The sequence below is a fragment of the Chiloscyllium punctatum genome, chromosome 48, assembly GCF_047496795.1.
Source record: "Chiloscyllium punctatum isolate Juve2018m chromosome 48, sChiPun1.3, whole genome shotgun sequence".
NCBI lineage: Eukaryota > Metazoa > Chordata > Chondrichthyes > Orectolobiformes > Hemiscylliidae > Chiloscyllium > Chiloscyllium punctatum.
The window spans coordinates 58,150,233-58,173,704 of record NC_092786.1 but is presented as its reverse complement, the minus strand read 5'-3'; the positions used below and the strand labels follow the sequence as shown (position 1 = coordinate 58,173,704).

Sequence of the window (23,472 nt, the reverse complement as noted above, 5' to 3'; positions counted from 1 at the left end):
CGGCTCCGTGCCATAAATTGGAGGCAGTTGTCTGGGATGTTTAGAGGACAATCATAATGAAGGGGGAATATTTGAGATATAGTGGGGACACTAGAGGGCATGGGATGATGCAGGAGAAGGGTGCCAGCACTGTTGCCTCCACGTAGGACTGTGAAGCACGATGGCTGGCAGCACTTATCTGTAGTGACAGGACTAAGGGGGTAAAGGATGAGAGCTGGAGTTGGAATTCGAGGTTGTGGGGGTTCAGTAAAAATGGGCTGCTCTAAGAATGCTGGGTAGAAAAGCCCATGGAGAGTAAGTGAACCCAATGACCAGGCCAAATAGCCTCCACATGAAGAGGTCACAGCTGAAAGACCTCTCGAGTCTCAACCTTAAATCAGCAGGATAGAGAAAAAGATAACAAAGTAGGGACTAAGACACAGCTTTATTTCCTACAATTCTTAATCTCAAATCTGCCATGCATGTTATCCAGGAAGAGCTGCATGGCTCTGCAGAGTTTGACAGGATAGCTCATTTCCTCTACAAGTTAAAGGCTTGTCTATGGTGTCACACACTCTTCTGAAATCCCACAAAAGCAAGGATACGGTGCTGTTTCCAGCTCTCCGCATTTCCCTTGAAGCTACTGTAGCTCCAGCTGCTCTAAAACAACATGGTGTTTCCAGATATACATTGTTATGGCACTATATAAATGTTAGTTGTTGTTGGTTTCCTTATCGATGTTCATGCTGGTTCCCTCAAAGGCAGTAGATATTTAAGAAGAAGATTGTTTAATATGTGTGTCAAAGAAAATATTGTTAAAAATCACCCAACACTAGGTTATAGTCCAGGAGGTTTATTTGGAGGCACTAGCTTTCAAAATGTTGCTCCTTCATCAGGTGCTTGTGGAGGTTAAGATCATGCTCACAGAATTTATAGCCAAAGGAGTCCAGTGTCATGGAGATATGATACAGTAAACAATTTTAGATTAAATCTTTCATCTTTTAGAATGGGATATGCTATTTCTGTTCTTTGATATGTAAATCCCAGAACTTCTTTTAAATTACATTCTCAAGATTTGGAAATGCCGGTGTTGGACTGGGGTGTACAAAGTTAAAAATCACACGACACCAGGTTATAGTCCAACAGGTTTATTTGGAAGCACTAGCTTTCGGAGCACTGCTCCTTCATCAGGTAGCTGTGGAGCAGAATCATAAGATCCTGATGAAGGAGCAGTGCTCCAAAAGCTAGTGCTTCCAAATAAACCTATTGAACTATAACCAGGTGCTGTGTGATTTTAACTTCATTCTCAAGATAGCTCAGCTTTTCTAACAACAGTGTGAAGTCTGTCTGTGTCCCAAAGTTGAATCAGACTGACAAGCCCTCTGTATAGTTTTACAGCATTTTACATGGATTCATGCAGTTTTTGAGCTAAATAAAATGTAATTCTACAAAACAAATTCACCCCATAAGCTTATATGTGTGCACATGTCGGAACAGCAGAGTGTGCATGTGGGTGTGAGGGCATGTGATTGTGTGTGTGTAAGAGAGAGCTTGGTTAAGTGTGTGTGTGTGAGAGAGAGTGTGATGGGGTATGCGTCTGTGAGTATGGAGGGTGTATGTGTGTGCATACGAGAGACAGCTTGTGTATAAGAAAGGGTCTGCATAGGAGTGTGTATATGTGTGTGAGAGTGTGTATCATGCAGTGGGGTCACCTCTAGTGTGACGTGAACCCAAGGTCCCGGTTGAGATTATTCTTATGGGTAATGAAATTGGCTATCAGCTTCTGCTCAGCCACTCAGCGTTGTTGCTTGTCCCAAAGTCTGCCTTGGAGGATGGTCACCCGAAGGTCCAAGGCCAAATCTCCTGGGCCACTGAAGTATTCACTGGGAGGGAACACTCCTGGAAGGTTTGTGAAGGTTTGTAGCTCAGGTTGAGATTTAGGGTGTAGGTTGTACTGGGTCTTTTAAGTTTGTTAGTTTTTGTTTGAGAGTATTGGTGGGTTTGTGTGCTACTAGGATTCCGAGGGGTCTCAGTAGCCTGGCTGTCATTTCTGAAACTTCTTTGATGAATGGTAAGGTAGTTAGGGTTTCTGGCTGTGTCTGGTCTGCTTGTCATGGTTTGTTCTTGAGGAATCTGCGGACTGTATTTTTTGAGTATCCGTTCTTCTTGAATACGTTGTATAGGTGGTTCGCCTCTGTTTTCCGAAGTTTGTCTGTGCTGCAGTGTGTGGTGGCTCATTGGAGTAGTGTTCTGATACAGCTTTGTTTGTGTGTGTTGGAATGGTTGCTGGTGTAGTTAAGTATTTGGTCAGTGTTTGTCAGTTTTCTGTATACGCAGGTTTGTAGTTCTCCGTTGTCCTTTCTTTCGACTGTGACGTCCAGGAATGCGAGTTTGTTGTCAACTAACAAACTTAAAAGACCCAGTACAACCCATGGACAAAACCAACGTCATCTACAAAATTCCATGCAAGGACTGCCACAAACACTACGTAGGACAAACACGAAGAAAGTTAGCCACCAGGATACATGATCACCAGCTAGCCACAAAAAGACACGACCCTCTCCCCATCATAGCCCTACACATTGATGAAAAAACCCACCATTTCGACTGGGACAACACATTTATCTTGTGACAGGCTAAGCAAAGACATGCCAGAGAACTCCTAGAGGCCTGGCACTCCAACCACAACGCCATAAACAAAGACATAGATCTAGATGCCATCTATCAACCCCTCAGAAAATGAACAGGAAATGACATCACCACAAACCCCAGGAACCCCATCCAGGAGAAAGATATAAATAGAAAGCAGGAGACAACAGCTTCGCTTCACTTGGAGGTCACCACTAATGATGTTACCTAGCCAGGTAATGTAACATCTGGATATCAAACCTACAGCTCAGCGAGCAAACCTACACCCTAAAAGGGAACACGTCTGTCTGTTGATTGTTGTGCGGTGTCCATTCATCTGTTGTCATAGCATCTGCTCGGTCTCACCAATGTACCACACCTCGGGGCATTATTGCCTGTAGTGTATGAGATAGACCATGTTGGCCAAGTCACATGAGTACTCACTGTGTACACGGTGGGAGATGTCCCAACGGGTAATGGTGGTAGCTGTGTGATATTCTGACACATCTTGCAGTGGCTGCCGTGACAGGGTTGTATGGCGTTGTTGTCCTGAAAGCTGGGCAGTTTGCTGCGAACAATGGTCTGTCTAAGGTTCATGGTTGTTTAAAGGCAAGAACTGGAGGCGTGGTGAAGGTCTTGACAAGGTGTTCATCCTCATTAATAACGTATTGAAGGCTGTGAAGAACATGGCGTAGTTGTTCAGCTCCGAGGAAGTACTGGACAATGACGGGTACCCTGTCTGCTGCAGCCCGTGTCTGTCTCCTGAGGAGGTCACTGTGGTTTCTCGCTGTGGCATATTGGAACTGGCCAAAACATTAATATTTCCTTTTCTTTCAACCTGCTGTGCACTTCCACACTTTCCATGTTTATTTTTAGATTTGCAATGTTTGAACCTTTTTTCTGCTATCACTAGTGAGCTTGGTGTGTCTGACCATTTGCCTCACTGCAGGCTTGATCTGCATGGGCTCTGTTGGCCGTGTTCCAACTTCTGAATCATCTTTACTTCAGTTTGCATTCAGTCTGTAAAATCTCACCACATTTTCTCCACAACCTGAACAACCAATATCACTGCCCTCAGCTTGCTAGGAATTGTGCAGAAATGACTGTAACTCAGTGAGGATTAATACCAACAATGGAAACACTGATAACAATATATCAACTGCATTACATACAAGCTCACAAATGCTTCAAAGCACAAATTGCTGACATTAACACAACCTAAGTTTTGTATAGCATCCATTAATCTGAAGGTGAATCACAGAATTGTTACAGCGCAGAAGGACGCCATTTTGCCTGTCAAACCTACACAGTTCTAATTCCCTAGTGCCAATCTCCTGCCTTTCCCCCATTCCCCTGAACACCATTTCTATCCAAATAATCATTTGATGCTGTCCTAACCTGTCCCCACTACATTTCCAGGCAATGCATTCCAGACACTAGCTACTTGCTAGGGTGAAAAAGTATTTTCTCACGTTACCCTTGCTTCATTTGCACATCAACCTTTGTGTTTATGTTCTTGTTACTTTTATGAGTGGCAACAGCTTCTCACTATCTACTATGTCCAGCCCACTCATGACTTTGAAAACCACAACCAAATGTCCTACCTGCCTTCTTCTCTCCCACTGTTCACAAGAAATACCGGAATATCCGGGACCCAGAAAAAATAATCCCGCAATGACTTGTAGCTCCGTCTCTTCCATCACTTGTGGGACTGTTTGAAATGGATGTGGTGCACAGTGGGCAGTTCCAATGCAAAGTGTGAATAGGGCTCAGCTGGACATCCAACGGCCATGCTAAATCTGGGAGTTTTGGACACTTTATGAAGTGGCGTTTTGGGTGCATTTCCAGTATCAACAGAAAGCAACCAAATACAACTCGTTTGCCATCTTATCAAATGGGCCCCAGTACTTTCATGGTGTGAACTGAGGTCTGTTTGAGAATAAATTCCTTCACAGGATCTTGTTGAGACAATAGTTCAACATTTCATTAGCTTCAGTGGCTGGTCACGCTGAGTGTTGAATCCAATCTAGTAATTATTTGAACACCATTCATGCAATTCAAAATTCATTCATTCTGTCTTCCCTTCCAGCGTGCAGTACTACATGCCTGTGTTAAATTTCATCTGTTCTGGTTCAGCTTACTTGCATATTTTGTAATTCATTAGCTAGTTGCCAAGCTGTCTCTTCCTAATTTAGTGTCAGGACTATACATCCATAGAAAGGTGATATATCTACAACTCCTCTTCCAGTCCAGCGAATGAACAGTTTCAGTAATCTCAATCACTCATCCAGAAAGGAAGAAGGAACAAGCGCCAGAGACCCAGGTTCAATTCCCGACTCAGGCGACTGACTGTGTGGAGTTTGCACGTTCTCCCCGTGTCTGCGTGGGTTTCCTCCGGGTGCTCCGGTTTCCTCCCACAGTCCAAAGATGTGCACGTCAGGTGAATTGGCCATGCTAAATTGCCCGTAGTGTTAGGTAAAGGGGTAAATGTACAGGAATGGGTGGGTTACGCTTCGGCGGGTCGGTGTGGACTTGTTGGGCCGAAGGGCCTGTTTCCACACTGTAAGTAATCTAATCTAAAAAAGTAACTACTCTTCAAAGAAGATGGTTTCAGCCATGACTCACCAGGTAGCACACACATTGCTCCAACACAGAAGAGGATGAGATTTAGCCACATTCTTGAGGCATGAGCTCATTATCAGACTGACGTCCCAGAGTCGGTACCAAGAAAATGTTGCATTGTTAGAGGTGCTATCACATTTGGTTGAGAAGTTTAAACTGTCAGCCCGCTATCTAAGATATTACTTGAAAAAAAGCAGAGGAGTTCTTCCTCTGACCAATATTTATCCCTCAACTATCACATTCGGCGAAAGAAAAGATAAACTGTTAATTATTACATTGCTGTCTGCAGGAGCTTGCTGTGTGCAAATGAGCTCCTGCGTTTGCTACATTTTAATACTTTAAAAGTCCTTGATTGCTGTAAAGTACTTTCAGATATTGTGAAAAGTGCTACAGGATGGTATTTTTTCTTTTCTCTTTAAACACTGCATCAAATTTCTCAGAATAACTTGAAGCACTTCACATATTCTGAAATATTTTGAAGTTGGTGATTGTTGTTCAATCTGTTTATATTGATTCACATTTACTTCAGTAAACCCCAAGCCAAAAACACATCTCAAAGGTTTTCTTAAATAAAACCGACTCCTTCGGCACAGCCTCATCCTGTTATTCAAAAGCGTGGTTTTTAACAGAAGCCATCTTAAACAGAGTCTTTTTCTCTCTCTTGACGTAATCAAACCTCATCAAAACAACATTTTTCTGGGAATTGCCAACAGCACAACAACAAAGGGTTAAAATCCTCACAAGCTGCCAAAGACTATTTCCCCAGATTTCAGAGAAAGCAAATGTGTGAACTGACTGTTATTAGTATTTGACAAATATTGCAAGCTAGCTAGCTTCACATTGTTCTCCCCTTGCTTTTCTTTGTAGATCTTCTCATGACCCTCTTTAAACAGCTATGCTGTCAATGTGCAAATAAGAAGGACAGTAAACACCTTCATGCCCTACTTTTCATTTTACAGATGTTCCAAAATTGCTCAAAGCATTGGCAGAACTGTCTCATTAAACTCACAAGGTTAATACCTGCCTAAATGTAATGTTGATGGGAGTTGTTCATAACGGCTTGCTCGGACCCAACATGGCTTTGCACCTCCTCCCAGATATGTATTATTATGGAGAACAGCATAGGGGTGACTGAATATGAAACTTGGGTTGTTGTAACGTCATAAAGATAAATTGATCACTATGTTGGATGTGGGCGATTAGGGAGAGTTTCCATGTTACTTATGATTAAGTCCGCAGAAAGTGTGTTTGTTTGCGAATCCTATCGGATTGCATGAATCGTTTGGAGTGGCAGTTAGACACAATGAGGAATTTACAGGAGCTAGGGAATGTGACGGATGGCAGTTGCAGGGAGATAAACCAAAGGTACAGTCAGATTGATGGGTGACCTCCAGAAAAGGTAGGAGAGGGAGGCAGGTAGTGTAGGAGTCTCTTTTGACTACCCCTGTCTCAACCAAGTTGCGGTTTTGGAAAATGTAGAGGGTGATGGACTCTCAGGAGAATGTAGCATTGACAGCCAGGTTTCTGGTATCGAGAATGGCTTTAATGTAACAAGGGGTACGCCAGATTCCAAAAGATCAATTGTGACAGGGGACTCTCTAGTTAAAGGCACAAACAGATGATTATGGGGCTGACAGCGAGACATCAGAATGGTGTGCTACCTCCCTGGAGCCAGGATCAAAATATCTCTTGAGAATATTCTCAAAGGGGAGTGGGAACAGGAGATCATTATACACATTGGAACTAGATATATAGGAAGTGAGAAGGACAAGATTCTGAAGAGAGAATATCTGAAGTTAGACAGGAATTTAAAAGTATGTTCTTGAGGGTACTAATATCTGAATTACACCCAGTGCCACAAGCTAATGAAGGTAGGAATAGGAGGATGAGGCAGATGAATCTGTGGCTGAGGAGCTGGTGCAGGCGAGAAGGGTTCACATTTTTGATTCATTGGAATCTCCTCTGGGGTAGAAGTGACCTGCGTAAGAAGGATGGGTTGGGTCGAAGGGTCTGTTTCCGTGCTTTACATCTCTATGACTGTGATTCTAAATCTCCCTGCCAATATATTAGTTGCCTTCCAATTCAGGTGCAATCCAACCAGATATCCCAACCCAATCTAGTCCCACCTGCCAGCACCCAGCCCATATCCCTCCAAATCTTTCATATTCATATACAAATCAAGATGTCTTTTAAATGTTGCAATTGTACCAGCCTCCACCACTTCCTCTCTCACCCTAAACCTATGCCCTCTAGTTCTGGACTCCCCCACCCCAGGGAAGAGCTTTTGTAGATTTATCCTATCCATGCCCCTCATGATTTAATAAACGTCAATAAGGTCATCCCTCAGCCTCCGACGCTCCAGGGAAAACAGTCCCAGCCTATTCAACCTCTCCCTATAGCTCAAATCCTCCAACCCTGGCAACATCCTTGTATAGAGGTTGTTCAGTTGGGAAAAGGAGCAAGTCAAACAGACAGGGCAGGCAGGAACAAAGTAAAGAATGATAAATTAAACTGCATTTATTTCAATGCAAGAGGCCTTACAAGTAAGGCAGATGAACTCAGGGCATGGTTAGGAACATGGGACTGGGATATCATAGCAATTGCAGAAGCAAGGCTCAGGGATGGGCAGGACTGGCAGCTTAATGGTCCAAGGTGTTAGATGCTGTAGGAAGAATTGAAAGGGGGGACAAAAGAGGCGGGGGAGTGGCATTTTTGCTTAAGAATAACATTACATCTGCATTTAGGGAGAAGATTCACATCCAAATTATTTATATAACTGACAGATACATACAGGGAAGTTATTTGGGTGGAACTGAGAAATTAGAAAGGGATGATCATCTTATTGGGATTGTATTATAGACCACCTAATAGTTAGAGGGAAATTGAGAAATAAATTTGTAAGGCGATCTCAGTTATCTGTAAGAATAATAGGGTGGTTATGGTAGGGGATTTTAACTTTCCAAACATAGACTGAGACTGTCATAGTGTTAAGGGTTTAGATGGGGAGGAATTTGTTAAGTGTGTACAATAACATTTTCTGACTCAGTATGTGGATGTACCCATTAGAGAAGGTGCAAAACTTGACCTACTCTTGGGAAATAAGGCAGGACAGGTAATTGTGGTGTCAGTGGGGAGCACAACTCTCAGACATCTCTGTGCTTTAGTTCAGGTCTCTTGAGCATCACCAAATTCTTTATCCACCAATAGCAGTTGTACAGTCAGCTGCCTGGATTCTAAACTCTGTGATTCCCTCCTAAACTCTCTACTTTGCCTACCTCCTTTCAGATACTCCTAGCACTTTGTCCAAGCTTTCTGCTTGCAGCAGCCCATGCAAAGTGCTGGTAATCCACTTCCACCAATGTAGCCTGCCCACCAGTCCTGCACCAATCAAAGGTGGTAAGCTCCACTACTGGTTTCTATTACCGTTCAATTAAAACATAATTAACTAGATCAAAATGAAAGAACCAATGAATGGCTAGGTTTCTTTCAGTGAAAGAAAGAGTGATTTTATTACCCACAACCCCAATAATAATAATAAAGACATGAGCTCAACATGCACACAAAAATATTCCAAGAGGAAGAAATTGCCACTTTCTACAGAGACAGTTCTATGATAATTGTCAATTTTCCTTCATAACCTCCTCCTCCTGCCTCACACGAATTGTTGCAGGCAGATGTAGTGTTATTACTTTAAGAGCCATGTTGCTTTAAAGGCTGGATATGCTAATTAACCAAGGACTAGGATGAAACCATAAGACCAAATGCCATGTGCAATCCAGAGAAGCATGCTATACAGAAGATATGCACAGTTACCTATACCTCCAATTTGTTGTCTGAACTACTAGATACATCTATATGAGATTTTCAAATGAACTGAATTTCTTTATTATTTAATCGGTGTTACTTACCAATATCACAGGAAGTATGACCATGGGATTTTTTGTTTTGTTAATTTGGTCTGTTCGTGTGGGATTTTCAAAATTGATGTGCATCAAAAAAGTGTGACTAGATGGCTGGGGTGTTACGTAATTATGTTAAATCTGTAACATGCATTGTCACAATAAAGTGTTGCACAGGAATAGAAAAAAACTCTGGAGTAATCCTTAATCCCACATTTTAATGTACCTATACTTCACATTAAACCAAATGCTTTTATATCTTGGTTTAACATGAAAGATACCATAACCACAATTCAAAAGAAGAGCAGAGAACATCTTCCCAAAATCGAAAAATACCAATATTTATCCCCCTATATCACTAAAAAAGCCTCTACTCGTTATCACATTGCTATTTGTGAAATCTTCTGTGTATCAATGGACGCCCCATTGTTATATTTTAAAAATACATCATCAATATCCAACGTCCATCGGCTGATTGTTTTCCCTGAGAATGTTCATGGACTAAAAAGATTTTGGGAAGGGTAAGTACTAATTTACAACAGCTGTTGTGATCACCTGACCACAGACTGAGACAAGTTCAGGAAACCAAATGAAATGCACAAAACCAGCTGCAACAAAATTTACATTTTTATCAGGAGGCATTGAAACTCAGTGAGGCATCAAGAAATGCAGACTTGTGACTCCCGGATAACTGCATGTGATGAGAGAAGCAAGATTGCTTACAATAATCCAACTGGAAATGAAACAATGACGCACCAGAATCTGCAAAGAAATTGAATATCTACAGCAACCTTAGAGTAGCAAAGGTGACAAAAAGCAACGACTGATAATAGCAAAGATAATGAAAGTTCTTCTCTCATCAATCTCAGAAGTGCCTAATGAAAAAAATACTTGAAACAACAAGTATTCCTCAAGAGCTCAAGAATATCTCCAACCTTTGGCAAGTCTGAAGAAACAAGCTAAACAGTCAGCGCAAGGACTCAAAACTGCAAGTGCCTGAATTTTGTTGTTCATTCTAGATACCCCATCTCCTTTCAGTATAAGCTTTTTACCTGTATTTGTGTGTATCAATGTCTACTTTTATTGTTTTTCTCAGTGTGGTAGTTTAATATTCCTCAATCTTTCGCTCAAAGAAACCTTGTAATTAATTGGTCCTTCAGTTTGATGTGGTTAATTATGTTTTAGTTGAAATGTACTAGCTGAAGGCTAAAATATAAATTAAAATTATTTGTTGCAAACTGAGAGGGGTTGAGAAAGAGATGAGTCACTCACCCTTCCACAGCTGGTCAGAATACCACTCCTAACTAATCAACAACGACTACACCTCAAAAATACTTCTTTGGCTTTGGGATGCCCTAAAGTTGGAAAAGACACCATATAAATGCAATTTGATTCTTTCATCACTGACTATCTTGAAATAAGTAAGTGTTTCACTACTTTTAAGGCAATTAGCCTGTACCCGTTGATTAACACTACATGTTTAATAACCTATATACCTATCAAACAAATCCCAAGTTCCAGATGGTCTCAGACAAGGTCTCAAACCAACAAAAGGAAAATGGCAGAGACAAATGTATGTATCATTTTGAACAGCATCCCCAAAGATTTACCCTCTGCTTTTTACAGTCATTTGCCTCAATTTCTGTTCAAACAAAAACATTCAGTTAAATTCTGACGATGACTACAATAAATAACTGTTCCTTTAAGCTTTTACCAGTTTGATTTCTTTCTTGAGTTGCGCTATTGAGACAAAGGAAGACTGTAATGTATTGGCTCAGGCAGGATTAATGGAATCAGTGATCCTAGTAAAACACTGACATGGAGAAAGGAGCTCTGGGGAAAGGCAATATAGCAAGGACAATGAATGAGTGAATTCATAAGTTCAGGGCATGGTAGAGAGGAGAGCAGGGCTTGTACGTGTGTGGTGGGGGGAGGAAGAATGATGGATTAGTCAGATGAAAGGTTTTCCATTCTGATGATGTCCCTTGCATCATCATAGATTGACTCAAGGGATTAGTACACAAAAGGGTTCAAAATTTGAAATTAAAAGGAGCTTTGGGGTGTATCTGGGAAAATCAGAAGGATGCTCCTTTGATATTATTACCTTGTTCCTTGAGGGCTGCTTTCGCAGTTTGAAACAAGGGATAAGGACAAGCTCAAATGAAGAGTTGCAAAGCAGGAGGAGTTAATAATGGAGCCAGAATCATGAGTAACCTTGAACTCGAAATGATCTGGGACACATGAAGGAAATGCACAGCCTCAATTCCAGGCGGCAGCAAAACTGAATACAGCTTGCAAAAATAAACTCCCTCACAAAAGATTTTAACAGAGGAACCGCTGCATATGATTCATAATGTCAGGGAAAGCAAACATGGACCTGCAGAAATCAGGTGGAACTAAATGCTGCAAATTATTTGAACACTTTAATCCACTTCAAAGTTGTCTCCTTCCGTCCTAGTTCCCCCTTGGTTCCGTGCAAACCCCCGTATATCATCCATAACTCATCAACATTTTGCAATTTGTTTGAGAGCTGAGGCATTGTGTATTGAGCAGGTTATTCAATAATTAGAAGTCTCATAGCCAAGACTAATCCTATTCTCAACTAATCTTCACACATACACACCTTCTAAAGGATGATGATCTGCCCTACAACAGTAACATGCATTTATAAGGCACCTTTAGGATTGTAAAAATATCCCAAGGTACTTCACAGCGGTGTTGTCAAACAAGATTTGATACAGAGTAATATAAAGAGATACATGACCTCCAATATTCCATCTTTTTCTTGTTGAGTATGATCTATTATTTTAAACATGCAGGCCCTCTACAGTGTATATTCTTTCATGTGGTGATATTGCACACATGGTATCTTAAAAGGGCTATTATGTGCTTGGCCTATGTTGGATTTTCGCTCTGCTGCTTTCAGGAAACATTATATTTTCAAAAATTTAATTTATGTTCCTCATGAACCTGTTCAGAGATGTTATTACACACCTCTGCAGCAGGTGGTCTTGAACCCAGGTCTCTCGGTTCACGAGTAGGAATGCTGTCTACTGTACCACAAGAGCAAACATTACATTTCACTGAAACAAATTATCTAATCATTGCTGTTTGTGGCAGCTTGCTGTTCAAAAGTTCATGATTGCCTTTCTAAAGTACTTAATTGGTTTCAAAATGTTTCAAGATCTCCTGGTGTTGCAAAAGAGCAGGAACAGAATACGTGGATTGGGCAATCGAGTCTGACAGATGAAGGGTCTAGAAGAGCAGAACAGGGATAAAAGATTAACTTTAAGAGATTTAAGGTAGACAGCTGGGGGAACTAACTTTTATACAGAATCAGTGACTTGAGAAACCAACATTTACCAATAGATCAAAATAGATAATTGAAGTATCATAGAATAAAGGGATTTGGGAACAGGGCAGGAAAACAGGATTGAAATACTGCTTGTGTGGAGGATAAACAACAATACATTAAGTCAAGCCAAACAGCTTTCTGACAGATTGTCATTTCAAAGTGATTTCCAATCACAGTTATACACAGGATTCCCCCTGGAAAAATCAATATATTAATCTATTGCCATTGCAAAACACACACAGCAAGAATACCTTTGCCTTGATTCACATGACATTTCAATAAGCAAACCATTCCTCCAAATCTATGAAACGAACATTCCATTTCCACAGATTATTTTTCTGTTAGATCACAATGGGAACAAAATCTGAAATCTCAAAAGGCACACAATGCAGTTGCAGCATGTGAGGGATGTCAGAAACTGGCTGCGGAAAAATATTGTACTTCTTACATAAAATATGTCAAAACAAGCAATAAAACAATCAAAACAAGCCCCCTCAATCTCAGTTTTAAATTTCATAACTGATTTCACATCAGTTGACATTTAAGAAGGGAATTTCAAACTTTTACCACATGTTGAGATTAGAATAGTGAGGTGTTTGTTTTTGACCAATTCAGACTTGATGGGCTGAAGGGCCTTTTTAGTTGACCTCTATGCCTCTATTTTATGTGTAGAAATGTTTCCTTGTTTTATTGCTAAGAGGTCTGTTGTTCCTAGACTGCCAATTGCAGAAATAGTCTCTCTCTAACTCCTAACTAGATGCCCTTATTATCAGGAGAATTTAACCTCCTAAGTTCAAGGTAATATAACCAATATTCCATCAAAGGAGTATGAGTGCACAGTTGTGCAACAATCCAGAACTTACCATGCATGGCAAAAAAACTTGTCCCATGTATGAATGGTTACTTTAAGATGGGATCATTCCTTCCTGAACCACCATGTTCTTTCTATGTACAGTGCTCAGAACTGAACACTGTACTCCTGTTTGGTCCAACTGGGATTCCACCTTTGCAGAATGTCCCTAACTTAACAAATTGCCTTATCATAGTATAACCAACGCAACCAGCTTCACTAGAATGTTCTCAGAGAAACATGAAAAAAGCTATAGAAAATGACTCCAGACCAAGTGAACCTAAGTTCATAAAAGGGGTACATCTTAAGGAAGAAGGGGAGGCTGCAAAAATGTATTGTGAGTTGACTGCCAAAAGCAAAGAGTATTAGCTGTAATGTTTTCCTAAAGTCTTTTGGTATTTATGATTCAGTGACCTTGGTGACAGGTTGGGAAGTGTCTCTGACTTGTGGACCCGACTGCAATCCTTTATTATAAATAACTTTGAGAGATAATCCTGAATATATCCATATAAATGGCATGCAAAACCTATCACAACAATACTCATTTTACTGATTTGTTTAAAATCCCAAAAACATAACAATTCTGATAGAAAATGGAAGATGAAGCCAGCTCCTAAGATGTGGATGTGGACTCTCCAGTATATTTCCACAATTCTCTTATCACTGGTTTTAGAAAACTGATATGATTAGGCTTTAATTTTTTTGTTGCTATTTCAGCGCTTGACAATTTCCCACAAGGATCATTGCAATTAATCTGTTCATCAAAAATCTCATCAGCTCCTTAACATTGAGACAATAAAGTACCTACTATGGACAGCTGACAGTCCTTTGGTAAGACATTGAACAATTTCTCTGATGGTGGATAATAGGGTAAAAGTACCATGGATAATGTTGTAATGGGGCAGAGGGCTGTTCCGTTATATATGTTCACGCTTCTGTGTACGCAGAAAGGGAAATAAAAAAGATCTCCTGTGGAGGAATATCAGCGTGTATCAGGGGTATAAGCGATGTTTAGGTCACTTTCCTTTGAGAAGATTCATGAGTAATTATGACCTTTTGGAGATCGGTTTGTTGCCTTAAGGGCTTCAGAAGAAATTTCCCACTTGAACCTGATATTGGCCAGAGGTAATTTTCTTCCTATGGCAGCTCCTACAAAGGCTAACATTACTAGAGATTGACGAAGTCAGTCCGTATGTGAGTTACAAACCAGACAGCAATATCCAGGATTTTTCTCTCACATTTGTTTTCTTGTCTGTCGTAACAACTTTTGCATTTAAACCAAACCTTTAACACGGTAAACGGTTCAAAGACCTTTCTCAATGCATTATTATACAAAATTTGACACCAAAGTTTACAACAGATGACTAAAGGCTTGGTCAAAGAGGTATGTTTAAAGAACTTCATAAGTAGGAGGAGCAGTGAATAAATTTGGACACCCGGACTGCTAAAGGTGTGGACTGTGAGTGTGGAACAATTACAATTGGAGGTGGTCAAGAATTGAAACAGTACAGAAGTATCAGGGGGTTGTCAGGTTGGAGGAGCTTAGGGAGATAGGGAGGAGTGAAGCCATGGAGAAATTTCAAAGCATGGGTGAGAATTTTAAAAGTGAGACATTTCTGAACCAGAAGTCAAAGTAGGCCAGTGAATATGTGAATGATGGGTGAACTGCATTTGGTATTCATGAGGAACTGTAACAGAAGCTTTTTCCTTGTGTCTTCAACATCTTTGAATATTTAAGTTGAACAGTATTCTTAAGTTTTGATTCAATGCCATCATGATTTGCCCCCAACTCTGACTTCCTCCAGAGAGAAAATGTTCTCTGGTGTCTTGTGTCCATGGTCATTTCACCTGTTTTGTTAAGTGTATATTAATTCTGTTTAATTATACACAAATGGTGGAGATTATCTGAGGATTCACCTATGTCCCTAAAGACATAGACAGAAGCTATGGTTATATGTTAAGTGGTACAAGTTTGTGATGTGTACTGCTGTAAATAAATGTTTATAAGTGTGTAAAGATCGGTTCTGGTTCTTTCTATCTTTCAACTGATTTTATGATGATTTTATAATCGACGTGAGACTAGACCACTAGAGTTCTGCAATTTAAATTGTGAGTTGCTACTTTGATTAAGTCAGTTATGTTCATGTCAGAGCCCAGCTACAATAAAGCTTTCAGTGGGCTGGTCAAACTGGCAGAAGATAATCAACACATTGCTCCTGTGATTGGAAATACAATCTGAAACTTTAAAGCTAAATCATTCTGCAGTAATGTCAGGAAGCAATGCACACATGACACACACAGCTGGTGGAAACCTAGAACTGCTTCTCCCCAAAAAAGCTGTTGAGACAGGGGCCCAAATGGAAATTTCAAAATTGTGAATGATAATACTTTGGTCTGGCAAGGATATTAAGGGTTACAGAAACAAGACAGGGAATTGGAGTTGAGCTACAGTTTAAGCATGATCTATTGAATTGTAAGAACAGTTTCAAAGGGTGAATGGCGTCTTGGTGTGCCTACGTTCCATGATCTGAGCAAGGAGCAGAGAGGCTGAATTAGGACCAGAAGATCAGCATCTTCCTTCGGGTTTAGGCAGCATAAAACACAGGGTGGATTATTGTGGGTTTTTATTTTGACTGAGGTTTTATTCTGACTGTTGGTTTGATTTGCCTGCTCTCGCTGCGGGTTGCAGCCCCTTGCTGGCGCTGGGCTGGATGGGGTCTCTGGAGCACGGCTGCTCTCTCCTCATCTCCCCTGGATCTGACTGGGGCTGATGCTCTCGCAGAGGCTGAATTCCTGGTCCAGATATTAGCTGAGTTCCACCCATGGGGTACGCCTTTATTGAATATGCCAATAGGAACAGCACTGCGATGTCAGAATGTCAGAATTTCAGGCACAGGGAAATAATTCAAATTCTCAGGTACATCACACAGACGAATTGCAACATGACAGTGGCAAAAGGCGGCATTCTTCTGGGTTGCTCTCGGTTGTCCATTTCTGTTTTCTTTCTCCACATTAAATTGTTCTTTTCAAATACCAGTTGACATTGTAACGGAGACTTCTCATCAGGCTAATACTCTGTGATTGCCACATAAATAACACAATTGAGAAATATAAATCCAGGTTAGTTGTTTTCACAAAGATTGGTGATACAGACAAAAAACAGAGAATGCCTATGCACCTCTCATTGATTACATGAGTGGACAAACTATGGACTAACTTCAACACTGCCAAGCAATTTTAGACCTGGTTTTGACCTATAAAAAGCTCGTTGTGAACATTAATTAAATAATGAAAATCTAACATTGTGGAGGTACATAGGGATTTAGGTGCCCACGTACATGAAATGCTGGAATATAGTAGTCAGGTACATAAATCAGTCAGAAGGGCAAATGGAATATTAGCATTTATAACCAGCCGACTAGAATATGAAGAGATGGATGCTTTGCTCAAACAACACAAAACCCTAAGTAGATCAATTCTTGGAAGACTTTGCACAGCACTTACAACAAGTATACTTACCTTAAAAATACAGTGCAAGATTACCAAGAATATTATCGGGACTTTGAGCATTAGGTTTTATAAAAAGATTACATAAACGCGGCCTGCACCTCCTGCAACAAAAGTTTAAAGGATGATTTTGGTTGAATTTTTCACGATTCTGAAAGGAATTGATATCGCTAATAGAAGGAAACACTTTCTGTTGATGAAATGAGTCATGGACAAAGGAACATAACATTAAAATCAATGCCAAGCCATTTAGGAAAGAAGTTAGGAAGCGTTTTAACCTAAAGCCAGATAGAAGTACTGAATGCTGTCTCGCAAAATAAAAGAAGATGCTCATTCAATTAATCATTTTAAATCTGCAATCAATAGATCTTTTTAGCCAAGGAAATGAAGCCAAGATAGTTGGATGGAGGTTAGATACAGATCAGTCAGAATATGACAGAATGATGGAACAGGTTCAAGGGGTTCAACAGCCTGTCCTGTTCCTGCATTCCAAAAACCCATCTTAGGGGATGCTACATTGCCTATTGAGGCAATCTTTCCAGCAGCATGTCCTGTCCAGCAATCCTGAGATCTCTGCCGTCTCCTGTAGCCTTCCAACTTCCTTGTCTCTATAACCACCTTAAGCCCTACAAATCTCCAAGATTCCTGCAGTCCTCTGACTTGAGACTCTTCTGCTTCCAAAGGGTTAACCATTCCATCACTCATTGCACCTTCAGTTGTCTCGCCTCCAAAGCTCTGAGATTCTCACTAAATCTTTCTGCCTTTCTCTTTATCTTCCCTTTAAAATATTCCTTAAAATCTACCTCTCTCACTCAGCTTTTGGTCACCTACCTTAATATCTGGTTCCGTGTCAAACCTTGACAGCTCCCCCCCGCCATTACATTTTACTATGTTAAAGGTGCTATGTCAATGCAGATTGTTCTTGAATAATACAATGTCACCAACTTGATCTGGTGCAGCACTAACTTTTACAGCGCATCCTTCCAGCTGGTTTTATTCAAGATTTTAATAGTTTACCATCAGAAATATGATTAATGACAGTTATAAACATGCAAATTCTAGAAAATATTTAGCACCAGCTGATTACACCATCACAGGGAGTTTACCCGACCCCTGGTAAAACTTGAGGCAAGACACTTCATCCAGCAAAAGTGCTCCTTTAATGCAGAAAGACATAGATGCTACCTCCACCACAAGAGAGACATGCAGAGACCCATCACTATGAGGAAATGCTTCTTTCAGTTGGAATGAGGTAGTTCACACAAGTTCATTCATGAGCCGGCCAGACCCCTTCTGCTTTTATTTGGGAAGGGGTAAAATGATTGGGAAAGAGTGCTGATAGAAAGCCAAAGTAGCAACATAAAGACAGATACACGACACACTTTCAAACTGGGTATTTCAATATTTGATTAATCCTGGTGAACGCAATTGTCTTACATTAGCCTGTACAGGAAGCAGTAATTCTGAAAGCAAGACATTCTGTTCTATCTGTGAATAGGACTGTAATCACCACACTTGGAAAACTAAGATTTCCAATTCATTCTGACTGGATTTTTACGTAGTTAACTGCTAACCCGACAGGAATAGTCCCTGTTCTAAGTGCCCTAACAATGCCAAGCACTGAGCTAAGAGAAATCAGGGTTGCTTCTTCACTGTTATCTACAAATAGGCAAGAAAGGGAATATTTATAGACCATTGTCACAATAGGTACTTTTCACACAGATGGTAACTGATATAAATGATCTTTTTTTTTCACCCACAACACGAGTGTTCTGAAACAAAAGCCCACATTAGTCAAGATTCATCAAAACAGTCAATAGGAGGATGATGGGGGGACCGGCATTCCAGCTGAAAAGTTAAGCATATTTCTGCTAAATATAATTCGGCTTCGAGATTATCTGAACATTATTCATTTAAAGTGGGTTAGCCCCTTCGCTGTGTTGCCAAGACGATTGTGATCTGTACACAAAAATTAACACCCAATCAAAACACACACGCGCGCACATACACAACAGCAAAACATGCAGTTACACAGGGTGCAAAGTGTTTTATGAATACACGCGGTTGCATCTTGCAAATGAATCCGAAGCGAATGTCCTTGTGCCAGCTGCCAGGATGATACTAACCTGAATGGTGCAGGAATATTCGGAATCGTCCAGCAGCCTGACTGTGCAGTCAAACTCCCGGTCCAGGTTCCTGATGCTGCCGCTTCTTAACCTGCTGAGCATCTTCCTTCGGGTTTAGGCAGTGTAAAACACAGCGAAGCAGGGCGGATTATTGTGGGGGGTTTTTTTGACTGAGGTTTTATTCTGACTGTTGGTTTGATTTGCCTGCTCTCGCTGCGGGTTGCAGCCCCTTGCTGGCGCTGGGCTGGATGGGGTCTCTGGAGCACGGCTGCTCTCTCCTCATCTCCCCTGGATCTGACTGGGGCTGATGCTCTCGCATCGCAGCGCAGCGTGAGCGGCCAGGGCAAAGTATCCAGGCAGCGGGACCTCACCGCGACCCCGACAGACAGCCCGCTCCACCAATCCCCGCCAGGAGCTGTCTGATGGGCATGGGTACTCACCAATTGCGCCGAGGGGTGGGCGGTACCAGGAGGCGGTGAGCGGGGGCGGGCTCTGGGTGGCATCCCCGCTGACCAGCGAGAGGGAATCTATTCAATGGGGAGGAACAGTCGCAGGCTCAATTGTTGGAGACAAACTTGTGCAATCGGTGCAGGAAATCTGTAAATGCAATGCATCAAATAAACAGACGCTGGTTTTCCCATTGTACGTCCCAGGATTTCTTTGTACCTAGCCATTGCATTTTTATCGGCTTTGTGTGTTTCCTATTATGCTTGCAAATACTGCATAATGAGAGCACGGACAACACTGAATTTAATTTGTTCTCTTTCTCTCTCTCTGCAGCGCCTCTACACAGCTCTCAGTGACTGTTCTGCATAAATCTCCCCTTTATTAGCACGCAGCTCAGGCGAATGACAGCGAAGTCTGTTGGGGTTTGACCACGACCCCTGGAATAAGCTCCTCAAGGGTAAGGGCTGTCTTTGGGATTGGGGGAGGGGGACAGAACAGCAACTGGGGTCTAAATAAAGGTAGAAAAAAGCAGAAAGGAAGCATCAAACACGTCGAGCTGCTTCCAGATCCAGCACAGTGAACAGACGCCTTTGTGTGAGTTATTACCGCGTTTGGTAATTACTAGCCAAAGGCAGATCAATTTACACATATAAATATGTTATCAGAACTTGAGTGAGCAAAGCGAAATACCCAAAATCATTTCGGTGAGGAGGTACAAGGACTAGGCTGGAAAGTCAAACTGCAGAAAAATCTCCAGCCAAAACTCAGAAACGTCATGAACATTATTAATACCATGAAATTGTTCGCCTAAAGGAGAAGAAGTCAGGTTCTCTGGAGCACATCAGAGTCAACAACACAGTGGCAAAGTACACTGCATTGTGTGAGGAGCCAATATGGGCTGTATCACTTAGCTGCCAACTAATAATGTATTCTCAAATATTAATGAAAACATAAATAAGAGAACAAAATGTTCCAAATCTGTCTTAATGCTGTTCATGAATAGTTCCCAAACTTCACTTCCCTGGCCAAGCTGGGTCTGGACAGTATGGCACCCCATGTCTTCCCTTGGCTTTGGTTTTGATAACAAATATCATCCAAAAGAAATACACAGCCCAGCAGGAGGTTAGTGGACCATGCCCTGGCTGACAAAACTTCATGTAAAATATCACTTGAAGATGGCAAGGGCACAGAATGTACCTCTGGTGGGAGATTTCAATGTCGATCTACAGCAGTGCCACTGCTGAGAAAACTGGTCAAGGCCTCAAGGATATACCACAGAAACCAGGTCTTGGGCAGGTGGTGATGGAACCAACATGAGGGAAATATATTTGATCTCAACTTCAATAATCTACCTGTTGCAGATGCTTTTCTCCTGACAGTATTGGTAGGAGTGACTGTCTTTACATTGAGGATCCTCACCATCATGTTGACCTGCAATACCATCATTGACATTGAGCAACTCAAATCTGCACATCCATGAGGCAATGGCTAAGTGGTCCCACAATCAACAGATCAGATCTTGGCTCTGGATCCTGCCACATCCTGCAGTATAAATGCTGGTAGACAAGTCAATAATTTATAGGGGGCTCAACGATGGGGGAACTCAGCACATCAGTGCAAAAGACAATGCTGAAATATTTGCACCCAACCTCAGCTAGAAATACCAAGTAGATGATCAATTGTGGCCTCCATCCGAGGTCCCCACCATCACAGATGCTAGCTTTTAACCAATTCATTTTGCTCAAGTGCTATCAAGAGTTGGCGGAAGTCCCTAGATAGTACAAAGGCTATGAGCCCTTATAATATTCCATAATGGTACCAAAGACCTATGCTGCAGAACTTACTGCACCTATAGCCAGACTGTTCCAGTACGGCCACAGCAACGATAATGTCTACATGACAATGTACAAAATTGCCCAAGTATGTCCTGTACACAGAAACAGGACCAATCTAACCCAGCCAATTACCACTCTACCTGTCAACTCTTGATTATCGACAAAGAGTTGGAAGGGGTCATCAACAGTCCTTGATATAAAAACAAAGAACTGTGGATGCTGGGAATTTGGAACAAAAATAAAAGAGTGCTGAAGAAACTCGTGGGTCTAGCAGCATTCATAGAGTAAAAAACAGAGTTACCGTTTCAGTATATTGAGAAATTCTGATGAAAACATTAACTTTGTTTTTCTCTCTCTGCAGAAACCACCAGACCTGCATATTTTCTCCAGCACTTTCTGTTTTTGTTTCACTCAGCTCCTGACCTCATTACAGCCTTGGTCAAATAAGCTGAACTCCAGAGGTGAGATGAGAGTAATTGTCCTTGACATTAAGGCAGCATTCGAACGAGAATGCTACCAAAGGGTCCCGGCAAAACCTGACACAGCAGGAAATGGGGGAGAACCTGCTGCTGATTGGAGTCATACTTAGCACTGAGGAAGATGTTTCTGGGTTTTAAAAGTTAACCATCTCAGCTTCAGGACATCTCTGCAAGAGTTCCATTGGATACTGATCTAAATAAACTAGCCTCAACTGCTTCATCAATGATCTTCCCTCCATCGTAAAGTCAGAAATGGAGATAATCACTGGTGATTGCTCAATATTCAACACCATTCACAATGTCCCAGATGCTGAAGATGACTGTGTTTATTTAGAGCATGACCTGGCAATATGCAGGCTTGGGCTATTAAATAGCAAGTAACATTTGTGTCACACAATTACCAGGCAATCACCAGCCATTGCCAACAAGTGAGAATCTGACCATCACTCCTTGATGTTCAATGGTATTATCATCATTGAATCCTCCACTATCAACATCCTGGGATTTACCATTGATCATCAACTGAACTGGATCACCCATATAAACACCATGCCTGTATAAGCAGATCAAAGACTAAGTGTTCTGCGGCAAATAGTTGACTTCCTGCCGCCCCATTACCATCCACCATCTATAAGGCACACGTCAGGTGAGTAATGGAATACCTTCCACTTCCTGGATGAATACAGCTTCTATAACACTCAAATAGCTTGACACCATCCAGGATAAAGCAGCTCATTTGATTGGCACACCATCCACCAACTTGGACATTCACTCCCATTTTCACCGATGCCATGTGGCAGCAGTGTTTACCATTTACAAGAAGCGTTTCAGAAACTCACCAAGGCACCTCCATCGGTGACTTTGAAATTCAGAATCTCTACCACCTATAAGGATAAGGGCAGCAGATACATGGAAACATCAGTACCTGCATGCTCTCCTCTAAGCCATGAATTATTCTAACTTGAAATTATAAAGACACTCTTGCATTGTCACTAGGTCAGATTCCTGGATCTCTTTTCTTAACAGCAGTGTGGGTGTTCTTACACTACAAAGACTGCAGCAATTCAAAAAGGTGGCTCACCACCACCCTCTTAGGAGTAATTAGGGATGGGCAACAAATGTTAACCAAACCAATGATGTCCACATCCTGTGAACAAATGAAGAGTGTGGTCACTGTTTTGCCAAACGCAAAATACTGATGTAGTAAGTGATCCAGTGAATCTGTTCTGGTGATGTTTATTGAAGGCGGAAAGACATCAAGAGAAGTCTTTCACTCCTGCTTGGTAGATCCTTGGAACTTTTACATTCAACAAGCAGATGGGGACTCAGTTTAACATCTCATTACTGAAAGATACAGCATTCCCACATTCCACCTTGAAGTAGCAACTTACTTGATGTATTCAAGTTGTCAAGTAGAATTGTTATCTTTCGCCTGCTAGCTCATGAGTGAAAGGGCTACTATTAAGGCAAGGTTACCATAATATTTATATTTATAGGTATGTTTAATTTTAGTATAAATGTTGTGATTTTAGTACATGCCCCACATTTCACTTCCCTTCCGTTCCCAGCAAGAGACAACTGCAAGAAGGCCTTAAGAAGTAGTTGAAAATGTGGATATATGTAAATTGAAGGGCCACTTCCCAACTGGAACAGTACAAAGCAAGCTTTGCCAAGCATTGAAGTGTCACCACTGCTGTTATCCAGTAAACACAGCAGCTAATTTGCACACAACAAAATCTTATAAA

The 23,472-nt window shown here is 41.3% G+C and overlaps 1 protein-coding gene across 4 annotated transcripts in view; it reads right to left on the bottom strand.

Annotated features, from left to right (window-relative positions):
• The window catches only part of frmd5a (FERM domain containing 5a), a 285,958-nt gene extending 266,643 nt beyond the window's left edge, over positions 1-19,315 (bottom strand). For 2 of the 4 annotated variants that reach the window (XM_072565344.1, XM_072565348.1), the window contains exon 1: positions 18,967-19,315. In XM_072565344.1, the coding sequence (XP_072421445.1) occupies positions 18,967-19,068 (102 nt within the window). In that variant the 5' untranslated portion in view covers positions 19,069-19,315. The remainder of the gene's footprint in view (positions 1-18,966) is intronic. The other 2 variants (XM_072565351.1, XM_072565349.1) reach the window with 1 other exon arrangement.
• Between the last annotated feature and the right edge of the window lie 4,157 nt (positions 19,316-23,472).